Source organism: Emys orbicularis, chromosome 14 (assembly GCF_028017835.1).
Source record: "Emys orbicularis isolate rEmyOrb1 chromosome 14, rEmyOrb1.hap1, whole genome shotgun sequence".
Classification (NCBI taxonomy): domain Eukaryota; kingdom Metazoa; phylum Chordata; order Testudines; family Emydidae; genus Emys; species Emys orbicularis.
Window position 1 is genome coordinate 41,253,330 of NC_088696.1, and position 21,392 is coordinate 41,274,721.

At 45.9% G+C, this 21,392-nt stretch overlaps 1 protein-coding gene across 2 annotated transcripts in view; it reads left to right on the top strand.

Moving 5' to 3' along the window:
* The first annotated feature begins 817 nt into the window (after positions 1–817).
* The window catches only part of RANBP10 (RAN binding protein 10), a 146,879-nt gene continuing 126,304 nt past the window's right edge, over positions 818–21,392 (top strand). The window contains exons 1-2 of one of the 2 annotated variants that reach the window (XM_065416330.1): positions 818–1,022; positions 2,064–2,175. In XM_065416330.1, the coding sequence (XP_065272402.1) occupies positions 818–1,022; positions 2,064–2,175 (317 nt within the window). Of the gene's footprint in view, positions 1,023–2,063; positions 2,176–21,392 lie in introns of those variants that run through there. The other variant, XM_065416331.1, reaches the window with a different exon arrangement.

Genomic DNA, 21,392 nt, shown 5'->3' on the forward strand with positions numbered 1-21,392 from the left:
ACTTGGGGGGAGGGGTTCAGCCCGCAGGGGGTACCTGGGGGAAGGCGGGGGTAGGGGGGTAGGATGCAGGGCGGGTACCTTAGGCAAGGTGGAGGGGGTAGGATGCAGGGCGGGTACGTTAGGCAAGGCGGAGGAGGATGCGGGGGGTACCCTAAGGAAGGCGGAGGGCAGGCTGTAGGGGAGTACTTGGGGGGAGGGGTTCAGCCCGCAGGGGGTACCTGGGGGAAGGCGGGGGTAGGAGGGTAGGATGCAGGGCGGGTACCTTAGGCAAGGTGTGTGTGGGGGAGGATGCAGGGCGGGTACGTTAGGCAAGGCGGGGAGGAGGATGCGGGGGGCACCCTAAGGAAGGCGGAGGGCAGGCTATAGGGGAGAACGCAGGGGGTAGTTACCCTGCGGGACCAGGGTTGGTGTGTGCGGCGGGGTTTAGCCCTGGGGGAGGGTGTTTCCCGGGACGGAGGTTATGGGGGTCCCTACACCGGTACGTCCGGGGCACAGTTCTGAACACGGCGCCGTGCCTGGCTCTCCAGCGGTGTTCTGGGGCTTGTAGTGCCTTGCGCCGCCTTGCCAATGTGGACAGCAGCTATAGCGCACTCTCTTTCCCAGCGTGCAATGCGCCACAGCGCAGGGGCGGGGCCCTTGGCGCGGTGCCTCTCGGGAGCTGTAGTCCAGGCGTGCGGGAAACGGCTTGTCAGGGGTGGGGAGCGGACTCGGATTCCCGTCGGGGCCGCGGCCCCATTGTGGCCGGGCCCGCAGCCCATTGGCTGGCGGAGGGAGCTGGGCCTCGCTCCCCGTCCGGTGACACAATAGCGAATCCAAGATGGCGGATCTGGGCGCAGGGAGCTTGCACGGGGGGGACGCGGGGCTGCCGTGCCCGCCCGAGGAGCAGGAGCTGAGCCAGCGCCTCCGCCGCCTCTACCCGGCCGTGAACCAGGCCGAGACGCCGCTGCCCCGCTCCTGGAGCCCCAAGGACAAGTACAACTACATCGGCCTCTCGCAGGGCAACCTGCGCGTCCACTACAAAGGTGCCGGCAGCCGCGCCGGGAGCCCCGGGCCGGGAGTCCGGCCGCCCTCGGGGCAGCCAGAGGGGCTGGGGCCGGGGGGAGCCGGCACCGGGCTGGTCCAGGGCAGCCGGGGCGCTGCGAGGGGCGGGGGCTTGGGCGCAGCCCGCGCCTCCCTGGGAAGAGGGGCCGGGGGGGCAGACCTGGAGTCGGGCTTTTCCCTGCCCGGGCGGCCCCCCGCTGAGGGGGAGCGGGACCGGGCCGGGCGGAGGGGCGGTAGTTTGGGGATCGTGTGTCCACCCCCCCTTCCAATCTCAGTCGCTACCACAAACCCCGCCGAACTGCCCCTCTGACTTTTTTTTTTGGGGGGGGGGGAGGTTTGGGGTTTGAGCCGTCCCTCGGGTTTCCCCGGGCGAGGGAGAGCTAAAGTGGCGCTGAGCCCAACCCCCCTGTTCCTGCCTTATATAACACTTTGCGGTGTCATTTCGCTGGGGGCCTGGCTTCTCCTCTGTAAGGCTCTGCCTCCGTAGGGTCTCCTGTTGTCTCTGCCAGCCCCTCACAATGCTGGCTAAAGGGGCTCCCGCCTGGATACCTCCACCACTTGAGTTCATAGGAAACCAGTCAAGTTCAGAGCTCTAAGACCCACGATTTCATGTTTCTTCCCTCCCCACTGTGATGGAGGCTGCCTTTCCAGAATAGCTAGAGAGAGTTGAGCATACCATCGCCCCTCAGCCTAATAAACACTGATGTCATCTTCATCTTGCACAATTGGTTTGTTTTGGGTGCTGAGATTTCAAAACCGGGGGTAGCATTATGCTTTTTTCTCAGCACCTTAAGAGGGTAGGCAAAGGGAAAGCTGCAGGAGCACATATTGTAGGTTATTTACGTGGTGGCAGTGTAGGCTTGTGTCTCTTTTAACTGACTGAGGAGTCATCTTCTAATTTCTCAGATGCAGAATGAATTTTGCTGTTGCAAGTCCTTTGCTCTGTTCATGTGGTGTTATTTTGAAATGAAGGGTCTAGGACCTTGCACCCATTAAGTACTCATTATTCAACTCTTTCCTAGGTCATGGGAAAAATCACAAAGATGCTGCATCAGTCAGGGCTACACACCCCATCCCTGCAGCTTGTGGCATTTATTACTTTGAAGTGAAGATTGTCAGTAAAGGTAGAGATGGGTAAGTGCACTGCTCTAATTTGATTCCAGTGTTTTATATGTGTTTACTAGCTCTGTTTTGCTCAGTCTCCCTTGTTGGAAGGGTTAGAGGTCACTCAGATGACATTTATAATAGGCAGATATGTGGTGAGTTGTTATGTTTGTGTAGTCAACAGGTGGGAAGCCAATAATACATATAGGAATGTAGCTGCTCCCTATGCTGTTTTGTATGGGTAATTATGACAACTTGAGAAGTACTAAGACTCTAATGCAGTTTGAAATTCAGTAGTGTTCCCTTTGTGTCTGAATAACTAATAGACTGCTGGAACTGAATAAACAGGTATTGCAACATCCTTGATAGCTGGACTGGTTTCCTGTATCACTTAACTTCAGGGGAAATGGAAAATTGTCTCTGTTTCTCAAGTCTGGGAGGGGACAGCCCATAAACTGAAGTATTTCCCTTCAAGGATTCACTCATGTCAAAATATGTGGAAGCTTTGCTAAGCAATTAGGGGAATGTGAGTGAATGAGGGAGTGACATGGGTCATTAATCACTGAGAATTGCTACTTTGTAGAGCCTGGTCTACACTAGAGTGCGGTTGACCCAGCTACATTGCTCATAGGTGTGAAAAATCCACACCCCTGAGCAACGTAGTTAAACCGACTTAATCCCTGCACTAGGTCGACGGAACAATTCTCCTGTTGACCTGTGTGATAAACGAGAGGGAGGGGAGCTCCCTTTTGTGGACACCCAGCCAGCCAGTTAGCTATAAAATCCCTCTTGGAAGCTGTTCTCTACTTGCTTTACCTGTAAAGGGTTAAAAAAGCCCATAGGTAAAAAGAAGGGAGTGGGCACCTGACTAAAAGAGCCAATGGGAGGGCTAGAACTTTTTAAAATTGGGGGAAAAAACTTTCCCTTTGTCGGTCTGTTGTTCTCCGGAGAGAGGAGAGGAGATGCAGAGCAGGAACAGGGCTGAACTATGATGTAGGAAGCTTTAAGCCAGGTATGAAAAACCATCAGTTCATACCTAGAGATTGCTTATCTGAAACCCCAGATATGTAAGTAAGTCAGGGAAGGTCTAGGAAGACATGATTAGGGTTATTTCTTTTATTTCTTATTGGCTTGTGGACTCCTCTGTGCTAACCCCAGTTGCTTTTGTTTTGCTTGTAACCTTTAAGCTGAACCTCAAGAGAGCTATTTTGATGCTTAATTTTTGTAATAGTTTTTTTTGATCTAGCAAAAAGCCTAAGTTCCAGATGTATTTTCTTTCTTTTTGTTTTTAATAAAATTTACCTTGAGGATACCCCACAGGAAGGAATTCCCAAGTGTCCCTTTCTGGGTTCTCAGAAGGTGGTGGTGTTTTGTTTTTTGTTTTTTTGCATTTGGGTGGTGGCAGCATCTACCCATCCAAGGTCAGAGAGAAGCTGTAACCTTGGGAGTTTACAAGCCTGGAGTGGCCAGTATTAATTTTTAGAATCCTTGCGGGCCCCCACCTTCTACACTTGAAGTGCCAGAGTGGGGAATCAGCCTTGACAACCTGTCTACCGCCTTTCTGGATAGTGGGAGAACTCCTCTCATCACTGTAGGGATGTTTACACCGAAGTGCTAAAGTAGTGCAGGTGCAGGACTGCTTCTGTGCCGCTGTTCTGTTTCAAGTGTAGACGCTCCCTAGCTTTATTCACACAAGCCAGCCAGCTTCCTGAAAGGCCCAACTGAGAAATCAGGACACTTCAGGGCTGGCTTAGTGACTAATATTCTGATACAAATCCTACTTCTAATGCTGGCTTTAGCCCTCAATGTTTGGAAGTGTAGCAAAGGGCGGTGCTGTCCAAATCCGAGCTCTGGAAGAGCTTGAACCTTATGTTTCAACTATTACGTTTGCTGGATGAAAAGGAGTAGCAGTAATTGAGCTCTGGGAGGAGGTCAGTCATCTTGTCCAGAAGCTATCCGTGTGCAGTGAGAAGAATAGCTATCTAAAGGGAAGAAAACAAGGCCTTTGTGAATGTAGGTTGGATCTGTGCATCTTCTACCATCAGTCCGGGCCCTGGATTTCCACTTGATTAGGTTGTTTTCTGAAGGCTGATTACACCATCGGGGTTAGTGACAGGCAACAGCTGTGGGATTGGGAAATCCTAGTGCTGGAGGCAGAATGCCAAAATCAGACTATTCTTCCCATTAAATCTAGCCATTGAAATAACATAGGTTCCTATGGGCTGACTTTGGATTGATTTTTCCAATCCAACGTCATGCTCCATAGGGCAGGAACGGCTGGAAGAACAGCAGAGGTGGTACATTGTGTCCATGGTACTAGAAGCAGAATGTGAATGTTGTCACTTTACAATGTTCTCCAAGAGGAAGTTCAGTGAGTAGTGTTGAGTACTTAGTTTGAATCCCATCCAGCCCTCTGTTGTAAGTTTATCACTACATTAAGCATTTTTCTGGGAGCAAAATTAAAGGGTGTATTGGGGGACATGGGATTCTGCTAGGGATGTTAGGAGGAGACGGGAAAAACTAATGTAGTGTTGTATGGTTAGCAAGCATGGTGCCTGTTACATCTGGTTCTTATCACCTGGCTTGTGTAGATGAGCTAGCCAGGAGGAAATTGATGCCCACCTGCTGTACAAGTATTTTCTGTTGGCTGAAGTGTGAACACAAGTGTAGCTATCCAGAGGGGAGAACGATATAGGGTGAAATTGGTATAATACAGGACCCCTGTGCAGGTGTGAGGACACATTGGATACAAGGCAGTGTAGGGGATTGTGGGAAGGAGAGTGAGGAACCTAATCAAAATCAAATCATGGGCATGGTTTCTCATTTAGGAAGGGTGCTGCTTTCACCAGTGAGGACTGAAATCAGGAGATGAGACTGTTTATCAAAAGAGCTTCATAGGGGCCTTCTGCCAGCTTGGATCGTAGGGGCTAGGGATGGCATGGTATTTACCAGAGGTGTTTTTTATCACCCAGTGAAAAGTTAGTTAATCCCAGTTCAAGGCATTTTCTATTTTAAAAACTGTTCCATTAATGCACACCATGTTACACTTAGTTTTAGTTACATATTCAAATTGTGGTTGCATAAGATAGTAGATTTGTAGATTAATTTATGATTGTACAAACAAAAAGTAAAATGCATTAGGATTAATACTAATATGTACTGAATATTGAAATGTCTATATATTTTGATTTGGCATTTTCTCAAAGAAGTTATGCATGTTATGACTCATATTTCAGTTTTCAATATTGTGTATACAGGAGTCGAAAACATTTGATTACATGAAAACACCATTAATGCAGAATTGTAGGCTTGATGCATTAAGCAATCAGAAGCATGTAGAGTTGCAAACTTCCAGTCCAGTTCCATTTGGCCATGCAGCATTCTGTAGTGGATAGACCAAGCCTAGTCCTCAGTTTTGACTGGGTGTATCCAAAGTTTGAAAAGATTCATTCTATGCTTGCTGAATTTGCTGGACACTTATGCAGTTATTTTTCCAAGTTTCCCAGTTTAACCCACCCTGTCCTAAACTGTTTTTTCCCCCCAGGAAATTGTCAACCATGGTAGGGATTCCAATTTGGACTGCATTAGTAGTAGGAGGAGGAGTAAATATTTATATTATGATAGCACCCTAAGGCACAGTTAGTTTGTCCTTAAGGTGGACTAGGTCCATCTCATGTGGAGATGGTAGAATCACGTAAACTTGCTGGTTGACTCCCGAGAGCAGAGCTCTTGATCTTGACAAGCCATTTCTCTGCTGCACACCATAATGGTCATTATTTCCCATCATAATGTTATGAAGTACGCAGCCATGTCTACCAACACCGTAGTGTGTAAAAATCAAATGTCACAGTAAGCCTATGGTGATGACATGACCACACCATACCAAAACAATGTGCTGGAGAATTTGCCAAGGCCTCATTTTGATGTCGAAGGCATGTCTGTGCTTGTTTCCCTGTTGCTGGAGGAGGGAGAAATTAGATGCACAGCTGCATTGAGAGTGCTCAGGCTGAGACCTAAAGCCACAAAAGCATGTAGGTTCTGTGTTGTGGCTGCCACAGCACCCATAAAGATTGCTTGTCCTAGGCATTGCAGTACTGGATCCTGTATCGGAGGCTGTGCAGCACTATGCATACTGTGCTAACTTTTCAAAGACCTCCCAGGGTATGTAACGTCTCTCCGGTCTGGGACCCTTTGCTAAATTGTGCTGTGGTATCTGGAAACAATAGGGCTGCTACAGCCCCACTAACTCAGAACATCCTTTTGTGGGCTTTGTCTCATCCTTAATGTTTTACTTTTCAGACTATTGGTTTGGGGCCTAGAGTATCGGTCAGGTGTATGTGTCTATACTGCTACTGAGTTTGTCAGTGCTTGGTACATTTGTGATGCTAATGACTTCAGTTTAACAAAGTGGAATACCGCAATTGAATAAGGAGGAGAGAAGAAGAGTGTTCCAACAGTATCTGAAATCCCTTAGAAAGCAGGTCAAGAGGACTCTTGAAGCTTGTTTCCAAGCTCCCTACTTCAAATCCATAATTTCAGCTTTGTAGCTTGTAGGTCTTTAAACATACTGTTTCTTGCTGTATTGACAACCATTTAGTTTGATGACGGGATGAGGGATATGTAGTGCTGCTCACTGGATTAGGGTGCTGGGAGAACCAGTTTCAGTAAGTGTGGTTGTGGTTTCGGATGGGGATGTCTGAATATGATTTTGCTTAGCATGAACGAGGTTACTTTGTTTTATTAACTGCATTGGAGACGTGACTTTTCTGATCTGTAGGCTGTAGTGCAGGGGTCCCCAACGTGGTGCCCGCGGGCACCATGGCGTCTAAATGCGCCCGTGTACTGGCCGGTGGACAAGCATCCGCCGAAATGCCGCCAACAAGCAGCGTCATCCAGAGGCGTCGCTGCCGAAATGCCGCCAATTTTCGGCGGCATTTCAGCGGCGATGCCTATTGACGTTGCCGCTTGTCGGCGGCATTTCGGCTGATGCTCGTCCGCTGCCACGGTCCTCCGTGTCTTGTCGTCTGGCACCCGCCCGACGAAAAAGGTTGGGGACCACTGCTGTAGTGAGTGGTATTATGGCAAGACTCCATGGCCAGGCCTAAGTAAAGTGGTGGCACTTGCCAACATATGTGGCTAGGCAATGGGGTAGAGGCCACTCTGGAGCATTCCACTGTATAAAAGGAGCATTCTGAGGGAGTCAGATTACTAGCTTTTATTTTACCACATGGCACCAAATTTTGCTTTTCTACAATACCTTTTAGATAAAGGGGAGTTTATGAACTGGCGCCAGAGACTGATGTGCCCTGGGCTAGTGCTGCCATCATGCTAGGGTTATCTGATGGTGATAAGGTGGTACTGATGGGAGGCAGGGCTAACAAACTTTCACAACACTTGTTCTCATTCAGTAAGCTCTTTGGACCCTAGACAGAGCTGAATTCTTGGCGACTCTGGAGGTGGCAAGAACTGAAAACTTGTTGGTAGCTCTTGACCAAGATGCAGAACAGCACTGTTCTCCGTCCACTAACAGAGCAGCTCCATGTTAGTCTTTCCGTACTGTTTAATACAGCTGTCTTTTAAAGGTGCTCTGCTGGGGGACTGCATGTGCACAGAGAAGCCACATAGACGTGTTTCCTTGCCCTTCCCCATCCCTAGGCTGCTCTGTTGTCTAAACATTGGTAAACATTGGCTTGGGTCCCAGGTGGATGTTACAAAACAAAGTGCAATATTCAAAGAGCACTGCCTGGTGCCCCCTAAGGAACCCTTGCCCATTTTAGAGCCTGTCGGGTTCACCCACTCTCCTCAGCTTTACTCCCTCCACATTCCAGGCTGTGAGTTGTGACCGCCACCCTTCTGGCTAAGGAAGACTGACTGACTGCGGCTCACTCTGGAGCCTGGCTGTACTGTTCCTCAGTTTGTCAAATAGATGTGATGTCCGGGGAGGGCTGTGCTGCAACCCCTGCTGGCCTAGGGGCAAGAGCTCAGGACTTGAAGGCACACCTGGATGCCTCTTTGTGGCAATTCAGAGCTACCATAGAGCTATTTTACATATTCATCATGGCTGGAACACAAGCTCTCTCCCAGGGACTTTGTCCCATTTGTATATTACTGCAGTATGTCGTTTCACTCTCCTATGGGTTGGAGCTGATTTAGGGCACCAGGAAACTTATAAAACCTCAATCTCAGATCTAGGAGGAGTGGACAGGACATGTTGTTTGCTGACACTGCTGCCCCTTTAGGGAGGTACCATGCTCCTCATCTCTTGGAGACTGGAGAGGAGGAACTGAATAAGCTGGCCTGGTACACTGGAGATCCCAGCAGTCTGCTGCAATTGGTTCCAAGCTCCCCTAAGACTTGCTGGCCTTTGAACTTCCTGTGTCGTCCTAGCGTGCTCTTGAGCATCAGCAGTTAGCATGGCTTGATTCCTGATGTGTCCGGTGGCTTACCTTATTTAGCAGAGCTGGCAGAACTGTTTGTGGTGACTCTTCTGTTCATGACCTGTCCACAAACAGATCACGATTTTATCAGTGTCACATTCATAACTGTTTAGCCTGTAGGCTTTGCAAACAACTTTGAGGTTTTTGTGAACTATTTGTGTCTTTGCTCCTGTGTGTATCTATTTGAGCAGTTTGATTGGTCACAGAGTCTCAATGCATTTGCTCCCTGGATTGGCTGAACTACACCTGTAAACAGGAACCTTGTCTGAAGAGCTCCTTGGAGTGTGGAATTTTTCAGGGACAGGGTGGGGAACAGTTTACAGGGAAGCTTAGGAGCTAAGCTGGTTTAGTCAATTTTGGGACATTTAAGATCTTTTCCTGTCCTCCGTTGCACAGAATAATTATCATATTTGGCTAAGTATGTTATACCCCAGATTTAAAAATAGCTGGGTTTCTTCATGACTAAAGGAGAGAGAAATATAAAGGCCAGATTTATTGGCTGTCTGGCAGACTTATACCAAGTCATCCCTGCTTCCTTCCCCCTTCCCCTCACTCGCAGTGCTGCTTTGCCAACTTTGTTTCTTTTTAGCTTGCGGTGGGTCTGATGGCTCCCAGATGCCAGCAGATCCATCTCTCTGGCCTCTGCTTTCAGTAGTGGGGGTTTTACAGCATGGTTGTCCCTAGGTGTCGATCCATTGCCTGGCCATACTAGTTCCGTGTTTTTGCAGATGGACATGTTCACGATTCTTTGTCCGGTGCCTAATCATTCCCCGCAGCTGCTTGTGCTGAATGATCCCTCGCTTTTATTTAATGTTTCCATGTTTTCAAATTACTGGCTTTCCCCCTCTTTTTAGTCTTGTCTCTGACATCCTTATTCCCAAGCAGCCAGCACATACAGGGGTGGCTGTGGGAGCATTTTGAGAGGGAATGTTCATTTGCATGCTAATACTGACGTTTGCCTGAATAGAAGCTGCTCCCCAGACATTTAAGCAAATCGAAAAAAACCTGAATGTTCATGGCAAAACGACCAAAAAGGAATGAATGTGGCTAGAATTGAGTCACAGTTCAGATTGTGAATATGTTCGCAAACAATCTTGCCTAGCTCTGCTGCTGACTGTGGCTGAATTCACTACTCTATGCTAATCCTTCGCTGCTCTGAAGTGCGCACAGGCTTTAGGTTTCTTTGTAACCCTCACTTCAACTGATAATACGTGGCATTGAACGCTCTTTTGTGCCCTGCAGTATTGCTTTGCTAAGATTTTATCAACTGGAGCACTACTGAAAGCAGAGCTTGAATTTAATAGTGGTCTGGTGTTCTGAGGGCTGGGATCTCTGGAATGTGTTTGGGAAGAAAAGCTTGTGGTGAGCACTGACAATGCAAGTTTTGAGGGTGATAGTTCAAACCCCGTTGGAAGCGGAGAAAGCAAGGGTGTCTTATCTTTACCCTTTCTCAATTGCAAGACCTTTCTAACCTCAGCCTTGTACCTGGCTTCCTCCTGTTACCTCACTGTAGAGCACTTGGCTTTGGTGCAGTTGTGATTAATGCCCTACGGTGCACGTGGAGTGAGGGATGTCTTTCAGGTTTTGTGCTGGACTGGTTTCTCTTGTCCTACTGAAGATTGGTTTACCTGGTCAGGTGCTTATTTATTTGGCATATGCAATCTGGTCAAGCAAAGCCACAGCGTTCTTATCAACGATGTTCAAGGCACAAAGACCTTCAGGAAGTTGCCATTTTGAAGTCCTCAACAATACGTGTCATGGTTTGTGGCTGGCCACATTGACAGTGGACGGTCTCTAAAACACCACCGAAATTCTGCTGCAGCACAAATTCCATGTCTGGTATGAAACCAGTTCAGAAGGCTCCATTGCCTTTGCGGTAAATAGCATTGAGTGGGTCCAAGACAAGATAATTATTTGTCACTTTCTCTGCGGACCATGAAACTCGCCATGCATCCTCTACTGTAAATCCCTCTCCTGGTAAACTTATCCACAACAGGTGACTGGGAGGGCAGATGACCATGCGGTGGATTAAACATGTCTTTAATTAACAGTAGATGTGGCATATCACGCAATTTCATCACTAGCTTGGCTATGCTTTCCTCTCTGTGAACACTGAACGGAGCAATATTGTAGAGAACCGGTAACCATGGTAGAGAGGAGTAGTTGAAATAATATGCATGGTGGATTAAGTTGTACGTGGATCATCTTTGTGTGAGATGAGCGAGCCTATACTGGAGCGCTATATCCGCTGCTGAATAAAAGTGCCAAGGCTGAAATGCATAATGTTTGGGCGTTGGTGCCCCATTTCATTCCGGCCAGTTTTCTGAGCAGGTCGTTGTGTGTTTTGACCTTAGTCGCTGTATTTGTAAGATGGTCACAATATGTTAGAGTTCTACCCAACGTGAAGCCTAGATAGTCCTGTTGTGAATCATGCTTTAGTCTCTCACCATTGAGAACTGCCTTATAGAGACAGAAGCAAAGGTTTCCTTCCTCTTCAGAGCACCAGCTCTCCAAATAAGCCATGATGACAGTAGCACAATGTACTCCTTTGAACTTGAGATCATTTTTTCGGTGTTAATCATCCAATCTCAGGGTTTGAATTCACATTGTCTCTGCTAGGCTGTGCTGAAACATCAAGAGGGTAATGCTGTCAGTTTCACGAGCAGGCTGTTCAGCTATTAGTCGCCAGTATGGAACATGTCTCCTTTTCATTTGCAAGCCCTCTCCTGTGCACTGGTTTTGGCCTTGCATCCTTGATAGAATGGTTTGTTTTTATTTAGCAGCCTTCAGACTCCCATCTGCACTAGAAAAATGGCCTGTTGCTGAGCATCCCAGCTTCTCGTTAGCCGATGAAACCGGTTGAAACACTGATGCACACAGGATAAACATTTTTTAGCAACGTTAGTGTGATTGGGACCATGCTTTGTTAGTCTACAGGACAAATAGGATAACAATTGCACTCATCTAGTCTACAATCAAAATGAATAAGCAGTGAATGAATGTGGTTTGCGGTCACCAATTGCTGGGGTACTTAATCATAGAAATGTAGGACTGGAAAGGTACCTCAATAGATCTAGTCCAGTCCCCTACGTTGAGGCAGGACTAAGTATTATCTAGACCATGTCTGACAAGTGTTTTTAAAGAAAGGGTTAGACAACCTTTGAAGACGGAGATTTCACCAGCTCCCTAGGTAACTTGTTTCAGTGCTTAACTACCCTACAGTGGGGTCCCTCCCCTCTCCAAACCTTGGTTCACTTGCAGTCATTCTTGATGGGATATTGTGAATTCCCACCATTTCCCTACCTATCATCTTCTCCTCACCCCGGGACCTGGCATTATGGCAGTGTTTAATTGTTATCTGTGGTGAACTAAATTGGGATTCTCCTTCGAGCCAGGCAACGGTGAGTCTAAAGTACTGGTTATAGAACAGTGCAGTTTTTATTCCGCGGTGTCGTGTTGCTCTGAGACTCGCTATAGACGAGTGCCGAGTGTTTTCAAGGCCATTATCTCATGAGCCATTGGTGCCCAAAACATTTTATACAGCTGGGAAGCTGAAGTTCCCTATTTTTTAACGGGATAAGGCATGCCTCAAGCATGGAAAGGATGATTGGGTTCAGGTCTTAAAATAATGCCATTCTGATTGCCATCTTTTTCCTTACTTAAGTCTGACCTGATTTTAGCATCTAACTCAAACACCAAGAACTAGAACCCAAAGCCTTATGCCCTACGAACAGCATGAGGTCCCATCATTCTAGTGATATGAAACATTAATCTCTGATTCTAGCTATTTGTGATCTGGAGCTAAAATCATGTTAGGACTCAGTTGGTGTTGAGAAAGCAAGTTAATTGGAAGGACAGGATTTTAGGGTCTAGTAATTTATTTGTGAAGGAGTATAAATGCTTTCAGAACCCAGTAAGCTTTCCATACACTAGTCTAGTTCAGACTTGGAACAATTTACCAAAGTTTGTGGTGGATTCTTTCAAGATTGGATGTTTTTTGAAAAGATCTGCTCTAGTTCAAACAGGAATTATTATGGAGAAGTTCTCTGGCCTGCATTATAGAGGCGGTCAGACTAAATGGTCCCAGTGGTCCCTTCTGGCCTAGGAATCTATGAATAAGAAAAGGAACCCTTGTGTAACTTAATTTTTATTGCTCGGGGGCCAGTTCTATGCATTCACCTACTTCTCTGGTTTTCACTGGTCTATATAATAAAATGTGAAACCAAGGAATTATTGTTGCATGACAGCGCTACCATTAGTCCACCACACAATCAGAGCACGCCATTGCCTTACTGCAGGTGGTGGCCTGCAAAACTAGCTAACCCATGGCGAATGCAGTCTGTTCTGATTCCTCTTTACTTGTGTGTAAGTGTTCTCATTCTAGGAATACAGCCTGATGTTCAGGCCTGTAACTTTGCCTCTTGAAATTGATGTGATTTGTAATAAATGTCCAGTGTGTTGGTGTGACACTCTCAAAAAGAAATGGGTGCCCCATTGCCTGCAGCAAGTAGACAATTGACATGTGCTCGCAACATGCACTTTCTGCCTCCATTTCCCTCTTTAAAATGGGGCTGAGCCTTGTCTACCTCATGGGGGTTGAGGCTTTTTTAGTATTTGTAAAGCACCTTGGGGAGGAAGGTGCTAAATTATCATTTATCAAGGTGCAAATCTCATTTTCAAGTTTCTCAGAGAATTTCAAACACAAAGGGGCAGAGATTATTTGTAACTTGTAGTATCTGGAGTTGTCTGAGAACCAGGGGGAAAGCACATGTTCCTTTGTGACTGAATTAATCTGCGCTCCCCTATTGTTTTATTTACTAATGGTAGCACCCAGTGTGTGCTGAGCGCTTTCCAATCACACAAGGTACATGGTCTCTTCTCCAAGGAGCTCAGAATCTAAGAATACCAGAAGTCATGCCTTTTGCCAGTGAGGGTGTAATACATTCCCGCCAGCCTGGGTGTACTTCCTGTGTGTGTTCAACTGTGACAGCAGACTGAAATTAGTGGAACTTCAGGATGTACTAGGTACACTTAGCATTACAGGGCAGGTTTGTTTTTCCCAGCTGCCTTCCTGTGCTCACACAAAGCTCTCTGAGTAGCTTACCCTGAATGAATGCTATGGCTAGTCTGTGAAAGTCATTAGGCTGTAGGTGGTGTGGGAGCTATTAATACAATAATACACAACATGGACTGGGATTTGTGTAGCTTTCACAGTAACTTAATATTCATATATATAGCATGTGTTGTTTGTAATGCACTTAGAAGCCTGCAAATGAAAATGACTGAATCTTGTAACATCCCCAGCAGTGTCACTTCTAAAAGGATCTGAATCGTCAGTCTTTCCTCTCCTGTACCTGTGAGGGGGTCTCTGCCAACTGACAGATGAGGGCCTCTCTGATGTCGTGACGGAGAAGCTGTTTGTACTGGAATCTTGGTCTTTGGCAGGTTCCCCAGGGCCTCATGCTGGCACTACAGGAAAGCCTTTCAGCTGCTGGGGTTGCCTGTCCCATGGATAGACTTCTCCCTTCTCCTGGGGACCATTTTGCTTTGACTCACCTAGAAGACCTAAAAATTGGTTGCTTGTGCGGGTTGGAGACTGAAATCTATAAGGCAGGTTTTAGAGGTTTAAATAGTGCTTTGGGTGTTGGGATTCCAGAATCCTATTCTGGCTCTACCCCGGACTCATTAGTTTTGGATGAGCACTTCAGAGGACAGGTCTGAGTGGGGGAACGGTATCCTCTCCAAAGGGCATGTAACTTTACCTTTTAGGGGTTTGTTAGGCTTAATAAATGTAGAACACCTGGAATCCTGGCGGAAAGGTGCTATAGAAGAGCAAGTTATCTTCTATGAAGTCTTCAAGCCTTTCATAAGGCACATTTGCATCTAGTTAGCAGGAACAGATAGGCTACATGACCCACTATGGAGCTCTTCCCACGCAAATGGTTCTACGCTATTAAAATGTGCAGTGGTATTGAGGTGGGAGGGTCATTGAGGAGATGTTCGAATGCTATGGTGATAGCACCTGTATGTTAAATTGAGTTAATGTGTTGTCTTAAGCTACAACTGAGAATATATCTTTAGTCTCTGTCTGTTCCCTTAGTGAGCATTTATTCGTATCAGGAAGATGTCACGTTCAATCTGACTGACAGACTGAGAGGCTGAGGACTATGCTGCAGGTCAGGATTGAAGTCCAGCAGCAGAATTGTAGGGTTGGCGGTGGCTGTGCCAGTCCTCGAAGAAGAGGAGGTGCTGTGGGCCTGTATGTGGGTGCATTGACAGAGCTGTGTGCACATTCCCTTCTGACACTTTACAGTGACTGAAGCACTGAGTAACTTAGTCTAATACTTTTCATAAACTCAGTCACAATTTCCTTCCTTAAAAAGCATTGATTGGGAGCTCCTTGGGGTTAGAAGCCTGATCTGCTAGTATAGGCACCTGCATGATGGTGTCTCGGTCCTAGTTGGTGTCCTTTGGGCGCTTCTGTAAAACAAATCAAAATTCTTAGGCAGAGGTGTGGTGAGGAGTGAGGGGTCGCTGTGGTATCTGCTAGGTTATAGATAACGGAGGCCACAGTCACGTCTTCATCTGTTCTTTTGGTTAAATCATTGGCTTATTCCTTTGTGTGTGTTTCTGGGTCCTCTTCTTTAGAGGATGGCTTATCGATGAGGTGAGTGGCAGGATGAGCTGAAGCCTGTGAGGGTAGGACTCTTCCTAATCTCTCTTGTGCCTCTTGTTGAGATGGGCCTTGAGTCCTAAGCCTGGCCTCTTAGGGCATGCCTTCGCTGCAGTTAGGCACTCGTGGCTGTCACATGCCAGCTGGCTCGGGCTAAGGGGCTGTTTAATTGTGGTGTAGACATTTGGGCTTGGGCTATAGCCTGGGTTCTAGGACCCTACAAGGTGGGAGGGTCCCAGAGCTCAGGCTACAGTCCAAGCCTGAATGTCTGCACTGCAATTAAACAGTCCCTTAGCCCGAGTCAGCTGGCAGCCCTTGGTATCTAATTGCAGTGTAGACATACCCTTAGTCATAATTAAGGTGCATGTCTTCTGTGGCTGGGATGGTAGCTTTAAACAGTGCAGACCTCCCCTTGCTATCCAGCCCACGGCCAGTTTAAGCATCTAAAGACTTCCTTGTTGAGCTCTGAAAGTGTGATTCACTGTATCCCTCCCAACCCTCCTGCTAGCCACAGGTCCCCCTCTGATGGTCTTCCAAGGACCCCCAGGAGGGGAGGCCAGTCCATGAGCGGAGTGCCCTGTGTGCTCTGGCTAGCTGGACCAGAAATCTGCAACATGCCCCCTCGTTTTGGAGCTCTCAGCTATGGTGAACTAAAAGTTCGGTGGCAGATACAAGTACTCCAGCAGTAGTGTTTTTAGTGAATTACATATGACATTTAATACAAGCTGTACAGTATCCCCGTTCTAATGGAATATCTGGACAACAAAGTTTTCTTTGTTTCAGATTTTTGGATGGCTGGAGGTTTGGGATTTTTGGCACTCAGGAAGTCAAGCAGTTCTGTTTTTTTGGCACTGGGAGACAGATTGAGGCTTGGAGTTGGCATTTTCTTTACCTCTTCATTTTGAGTATGGCACAGGCAACATTAAATTTTAGAGTAGATAGGTCTTTAAGTTGGTTTTCCCCGCCTGGTATCTGTCATCTTACCCAGCAGTGATAGATCAGCAGGTTAGCTGTCTTCTGCTGAAATGATCAGCAGTGAAATAGGTGACAGGGTTAACATTTTGAGTGTAACTCTTAGGCTGCAGTGTTAATATCCATAGAGATGAAAAGAGGCAGTTTGCACCTCTTAGACCTGTTGTTTCAGGTTGTGTGCAAACTCAAGCAGCTTTGTATTGGTTATATTTAGTTTCTTATTTTGTCTATTATGTTTGCAACTATAAGGTCTAGAACAGGGGTAGGCAACCTATGGCATGTGTGCGGAAGGTGGCACGTGAGCTGATTTTCGATGGCACTCACACTGCCCGGGTCCTGGCCACCGGTCCGGGGGGCTCTGCATTTTAATTTAATTTAAATGAAGCTTCTTACACATTTTAAAAACCTTATATACTTTACACACAACAATAGTTTAGTGTTATATTATAGACTTATAGAAAGAAACCTTCTAAAAACGTTAAAATGTATTACTGGCACACGAAACCTTAAATTAAAGTGAATAAATGAAGACTCGGCACGCCACGTCTGAAAGGTTGCCAACCCCTGGGATAGAAGCTTAAACTTTTATTAGAATTTAGATTCTGGAACACAGTTATGTAAAGAAAATGATACCAGAACGTCTTCCTTGTTCAAGCCATTTATGTGAGTGCAAAGTCAATAGGTGAAGTGTATCAGGGATCAGCATTGAGTCCTTTCTTGTTTGTTCTTGTCCTGCAACCCCACAAGGAACATACAGAAGGAGACATCTTGGTGTGTATTGTCTGCAGATGATATCATTCTATGCAGTGAGGAGAAAGATCACCTAGAAATGGATATTGATAAACGGAGAGATGTGTTGGAAAAACCTAGGCAGAGGAAAAAGAATAGATGGTATGTAATTTCAATAATGTGAACACTAAAGAAATATCCTTGGAACTAGATGAGTAGAGAGTACTGAAAACAAAGGTTGAAGTATCCGGGTTCCAGAATCTGGGGAAACGGAGGATGAAATTAGAGCTAGGATAATAAACGCCTGGCTCAAATGGAAGGAGGTGAGTCATGTAGTATGTGATAGGAAGATACCAGTAAGATTAAAAAGGAAGTCTATGAAATGATGGTTCATCTACTTTTAATATATGGTACTGAGTGTTGGGCAATAAAGAAGAAACTTGAACAAACAATCTGTTCCACAGAAATGCGAACGTTCAGACGGAGGAGTGGCTTAAACAAGAAAGACCAGATGAGGAATATGTGTGTTAGAAACGTGCTCAACATACATAAATGAAAAAATAAGGGAGCACGGGCTCAGATGGTTTGGCCATGTAAAGCGCAGTCTTGGCAACGATGTGGTTAAGAGTCCAAGAGATCTAGACTGAAGGAAAAAGACTGAGGCCAACCCAAGAAGAAGTGGCCGGATGTCGTAAAGGAAGACATGTTAGCATGTGAAGTGATAGAGACTATGGCATTGAATAGAGAACTTTAGTAGGAGAGGACTCATAGAGTGGACCCCATTTGATGGAATTAATGTGTGGAGGAGGAGGAATCAGCATTCAGTTATGTGACAGTTTAAACAAAAAGGATAATTAAGTGGCCATTTACCCTAGGGGTTCTCAACCTTTTTCTTTGCGGCCCCCCAACATAAAAACTCCACCGCCCTGCATGTGCATGGTTTTCTGCATATAAAAGCCAGGGCTGGCGTTGGGGGATAGCAAGCAGGGCAGTTGCCTGGGGCCCCCGCAATGGTAAATTGCTCAAGCTCTGGCTTCAGCCCCTGGTGGCGGGGCTCAGGGCCCCAGGCTTCAGCCCCATGCGGTGGGACTTTGGCTTTCTGCCCTGGGCCCAAGCAAGTCTAACACTGGCCCTGCTTGGAGGACCCCCTGAAACCTGCTCGTGGCCCCACAGGGGGCCACAGGCCTCTGGTTGAGAACCACTGATTTACGCTGTCCATGTTGTGATAAGTGTTTCCATACTGTCAAACATCTAGACTTAATCTTAACTTCAAATGTCTTGGCCTCCTAATACTTGGTTTTTGTAAAACTACAAGTTTGCAACCTTAACTCAGCTTTTGTCTAGGAATAGATGTGTTATGTATTTTCTTGATCTTGCATATATCAATATGATTTTAATATCTTTTAAATAGTCAGATAAGTTTTTCAAGCCACTTCATTCACTTAAACTAGAAATGAAGAGTCACGATTGTTTGGGGCAGAAAAGGGGGAGGTGGGCTCTTCAGTAGCAAGCGAAGGGGCTGCAGGAATCATCCAGGGACAGTCCCTAGTGTTGAGGGAGAGGCCACAACAGGGGGCTGCACTACAGGGGGTCTCTGCCCTGCCATCACATCTTGGGCCCTGTAAATCCTGGCAATGGCCTTGCACTGGCTATTGGCTTTGTTGTAATCAAACGCTACCCTACCAGATACTTTGGCATAAATGAGACGTTATGGCAGAAAGCATAACTATGCATTCAGTAGCCTTTACTTGGAGATGTTATCGACAGCTCTGCTTGTGGCAGAGTGAAGCATTGAAGTTTTAATATATTGTACTAGAATAACTGCTCCCTTCTCCCCCCCCCCCCCAGTAATGTAAAAGCTGGGAACATATTAAAACTGGAATGATTTTAAAAGGTTTCTGACTAAGTTTTTACAGAAAGTTAAATCTGGATCCCTTCTGTAAGTGTTTTCTGGGAAGGCAATAGCTGGATTTTCTTATAAATGAAATAAGTCCCCAGTTAAGGCTACAGTTTAAAAATAAAGTTAAACTGTGATGATGTGACCAGTGCCTGGATTTTTATATAAGTGATTAAAATCTCTAGGGCTTCTATAGCACAGTAGTGATGTGTTCTTACGCCACACTTGCCTGCCCTTCAGTGTTGCAATGAAAAGAGTTTGACGAAAGATGAGTGAATAGTAGGAAAGGCAACAAAGGAGTGGCTGCTTAAGATCTTCCCCTAATGTAATTGGGGCACTGACTTAATTAGCCCCAATTGAGCTGCTTCTATTTTGTCTGAAACCTTTCCAGGTTTCTTAATGCTCCTGTAAAAATTTATAGTTTAGCCACTGTATTGCACTAGTTCAACATACGATGCCACTTCCCCTATGCATAGACACCCGCCCTTAGCTGTGGGTGGGTTTGGAGTCTGCCGTCTGCCTGCTGAAGCAAGACAGTGTTTTTGAATTTGACAGACTTTTACAAAATCCTTAGTAGGCAACGATTAGTTGCATTTAATCCACTATTTGGGATGCTACAGAATTGGGCATTCAGGAATTCAATAACCTTTGTAAATGATCAGACTCCTTTTGGTGCTCACGGTTCTCTCCCCACCCAGGCCACTGCAGGACAAATGTCTGCTTAACTCAACTTTCATTTTGGTTTCCTCTGTAAAATAAACTCTCGGTTCTAGGTGCACTTCCCTTTTGCTGTCCATTCCATCTCAGACTGCGTTCCATCCTCATAGTCTAAACGGGCATCGACAATGGAATGTACTCATTCTTACCAAAAATATACTCCATAGGAAATATACCCAGTTAGGGCTCTGATTAATAATAAACAAAACACTACCCAGTGTATTGGGTGAATAATCTTATGTAGTCACAGTACTAGTATGGAAATGTTTAGACTGGCGGTGGCTTAGGAGCAGATACTATTTCAGCCTATATCCTACCAGACTTTGTAGCCATAATATGCACTGGTACAGCTCCAACAGATAGCAGTGGCGGTACATGTAGTGTAGATGGGGCTTAGGCATAGCTACTGTTGTCACCTAACCCTGATCAGTAATACTTAAAATACTGCTGCTGATGTTGAAGTATGTTGTTGCTGTTAATCTGTGATAGCGCTCGCTATGTGCTAGGAGCTTTCCAAGCACTTGAGGACTGTCCCTTCTCCAAGGAGCTCTCGCAGTCGGAGCTCTCGCTCTTCAACTTGCTCAGAGCAGGGGAGGATGTTGAAATGTGCACATCTCTTCTGTATAATACACCTAACTTCTGCCCCTTCCTTAAATGAGTTCCGTTTGGAAGAACTGTCTCTCTTCCTTGGTTAATATTTGCCCAATCCGTGTAGTAACCCCATGGCATTTAAGCCAAATGTATCTGTTCTGCAATACAGCGTTATTATGTGGCTTTGAGGACTTTGTAATTGATGTCAACATTTGGAATTCATGAGCCAGCCCTGTGTCCTTTCCTCTCTATTATTCTTTGTTGTCATTCGTGCCAAGCCAGGCACTAGGTAATATTTAGTGAAATAAAGGAACCGTAATCATCCAGCATTGTGAGGTGCCTGTTATGCTAGTGCTGATCTTGGCTTTTTACCATCCCACGGGAATGATTGCATGATGTTGGTTCTCTCGGAGGCAGTGAATAAACACTGAATTCATAATTAATATATGGCACAGCTACAGTTTAATTTGTGTGTTGCCCCACAGGACTGCAATTTGCTCCCTGTAACTAGGTTAAATTAAATTTTGGCTATTAGTGGATATATGTTAATCTGACTTGCAAGTCTCTGTTAAGCAGGATACCCAAGTATTTCATCTTATAGAAGCCAATGCAAAGCCTTGTTCTTTGGATGCCCTTTCCAGTGAATGATCTGGTAGGAGGACATGGGTATGTCCAACCGAGGTAGGGAAATGCATTAGGTGGCAGGCTGTCTTTGGGTACTGTGGTCAGCAGTGAAATAGGTATGACTGCAGGAATGTCAGTAGTATTTAGGAAGGAACAATCAGTTTCACACATACAAAATGGGAAATGACTCCCTAGGAAGGAGTACTGCAGAAAGGAATCTGGGGGTCATAGTGGACCACAAGCTAAATATGAGTCAACAGTGTAACGCTGTTGCAAAAAAAGCAAACATCATTCTGGAATGTATTAGCATGAGTGTTGTTAGCAAGACACGAGAAGTAATTCTTTTGCTCTACTATGCACTGATTAAGCCTCAACTGGAGTAATGTGTCCAGTTCTGGGCACCACATTTCAGGAAGGATGTGGACAAATAAAGTCCAGAGAAGAGCAACAAAAATGATTAAAGGTCTAAAAAACAAGACCTGTGAGGGAAGATGAAAAAAATTGGGTTTGTTTAGTCTAGAAAAGAGAAGACTGAGAGGGGACATAACAGTTTTCAAGTATGTAAAAGGTTGTTACAAGGAGGAGGGAGGAAACATCGTTTTTCTTA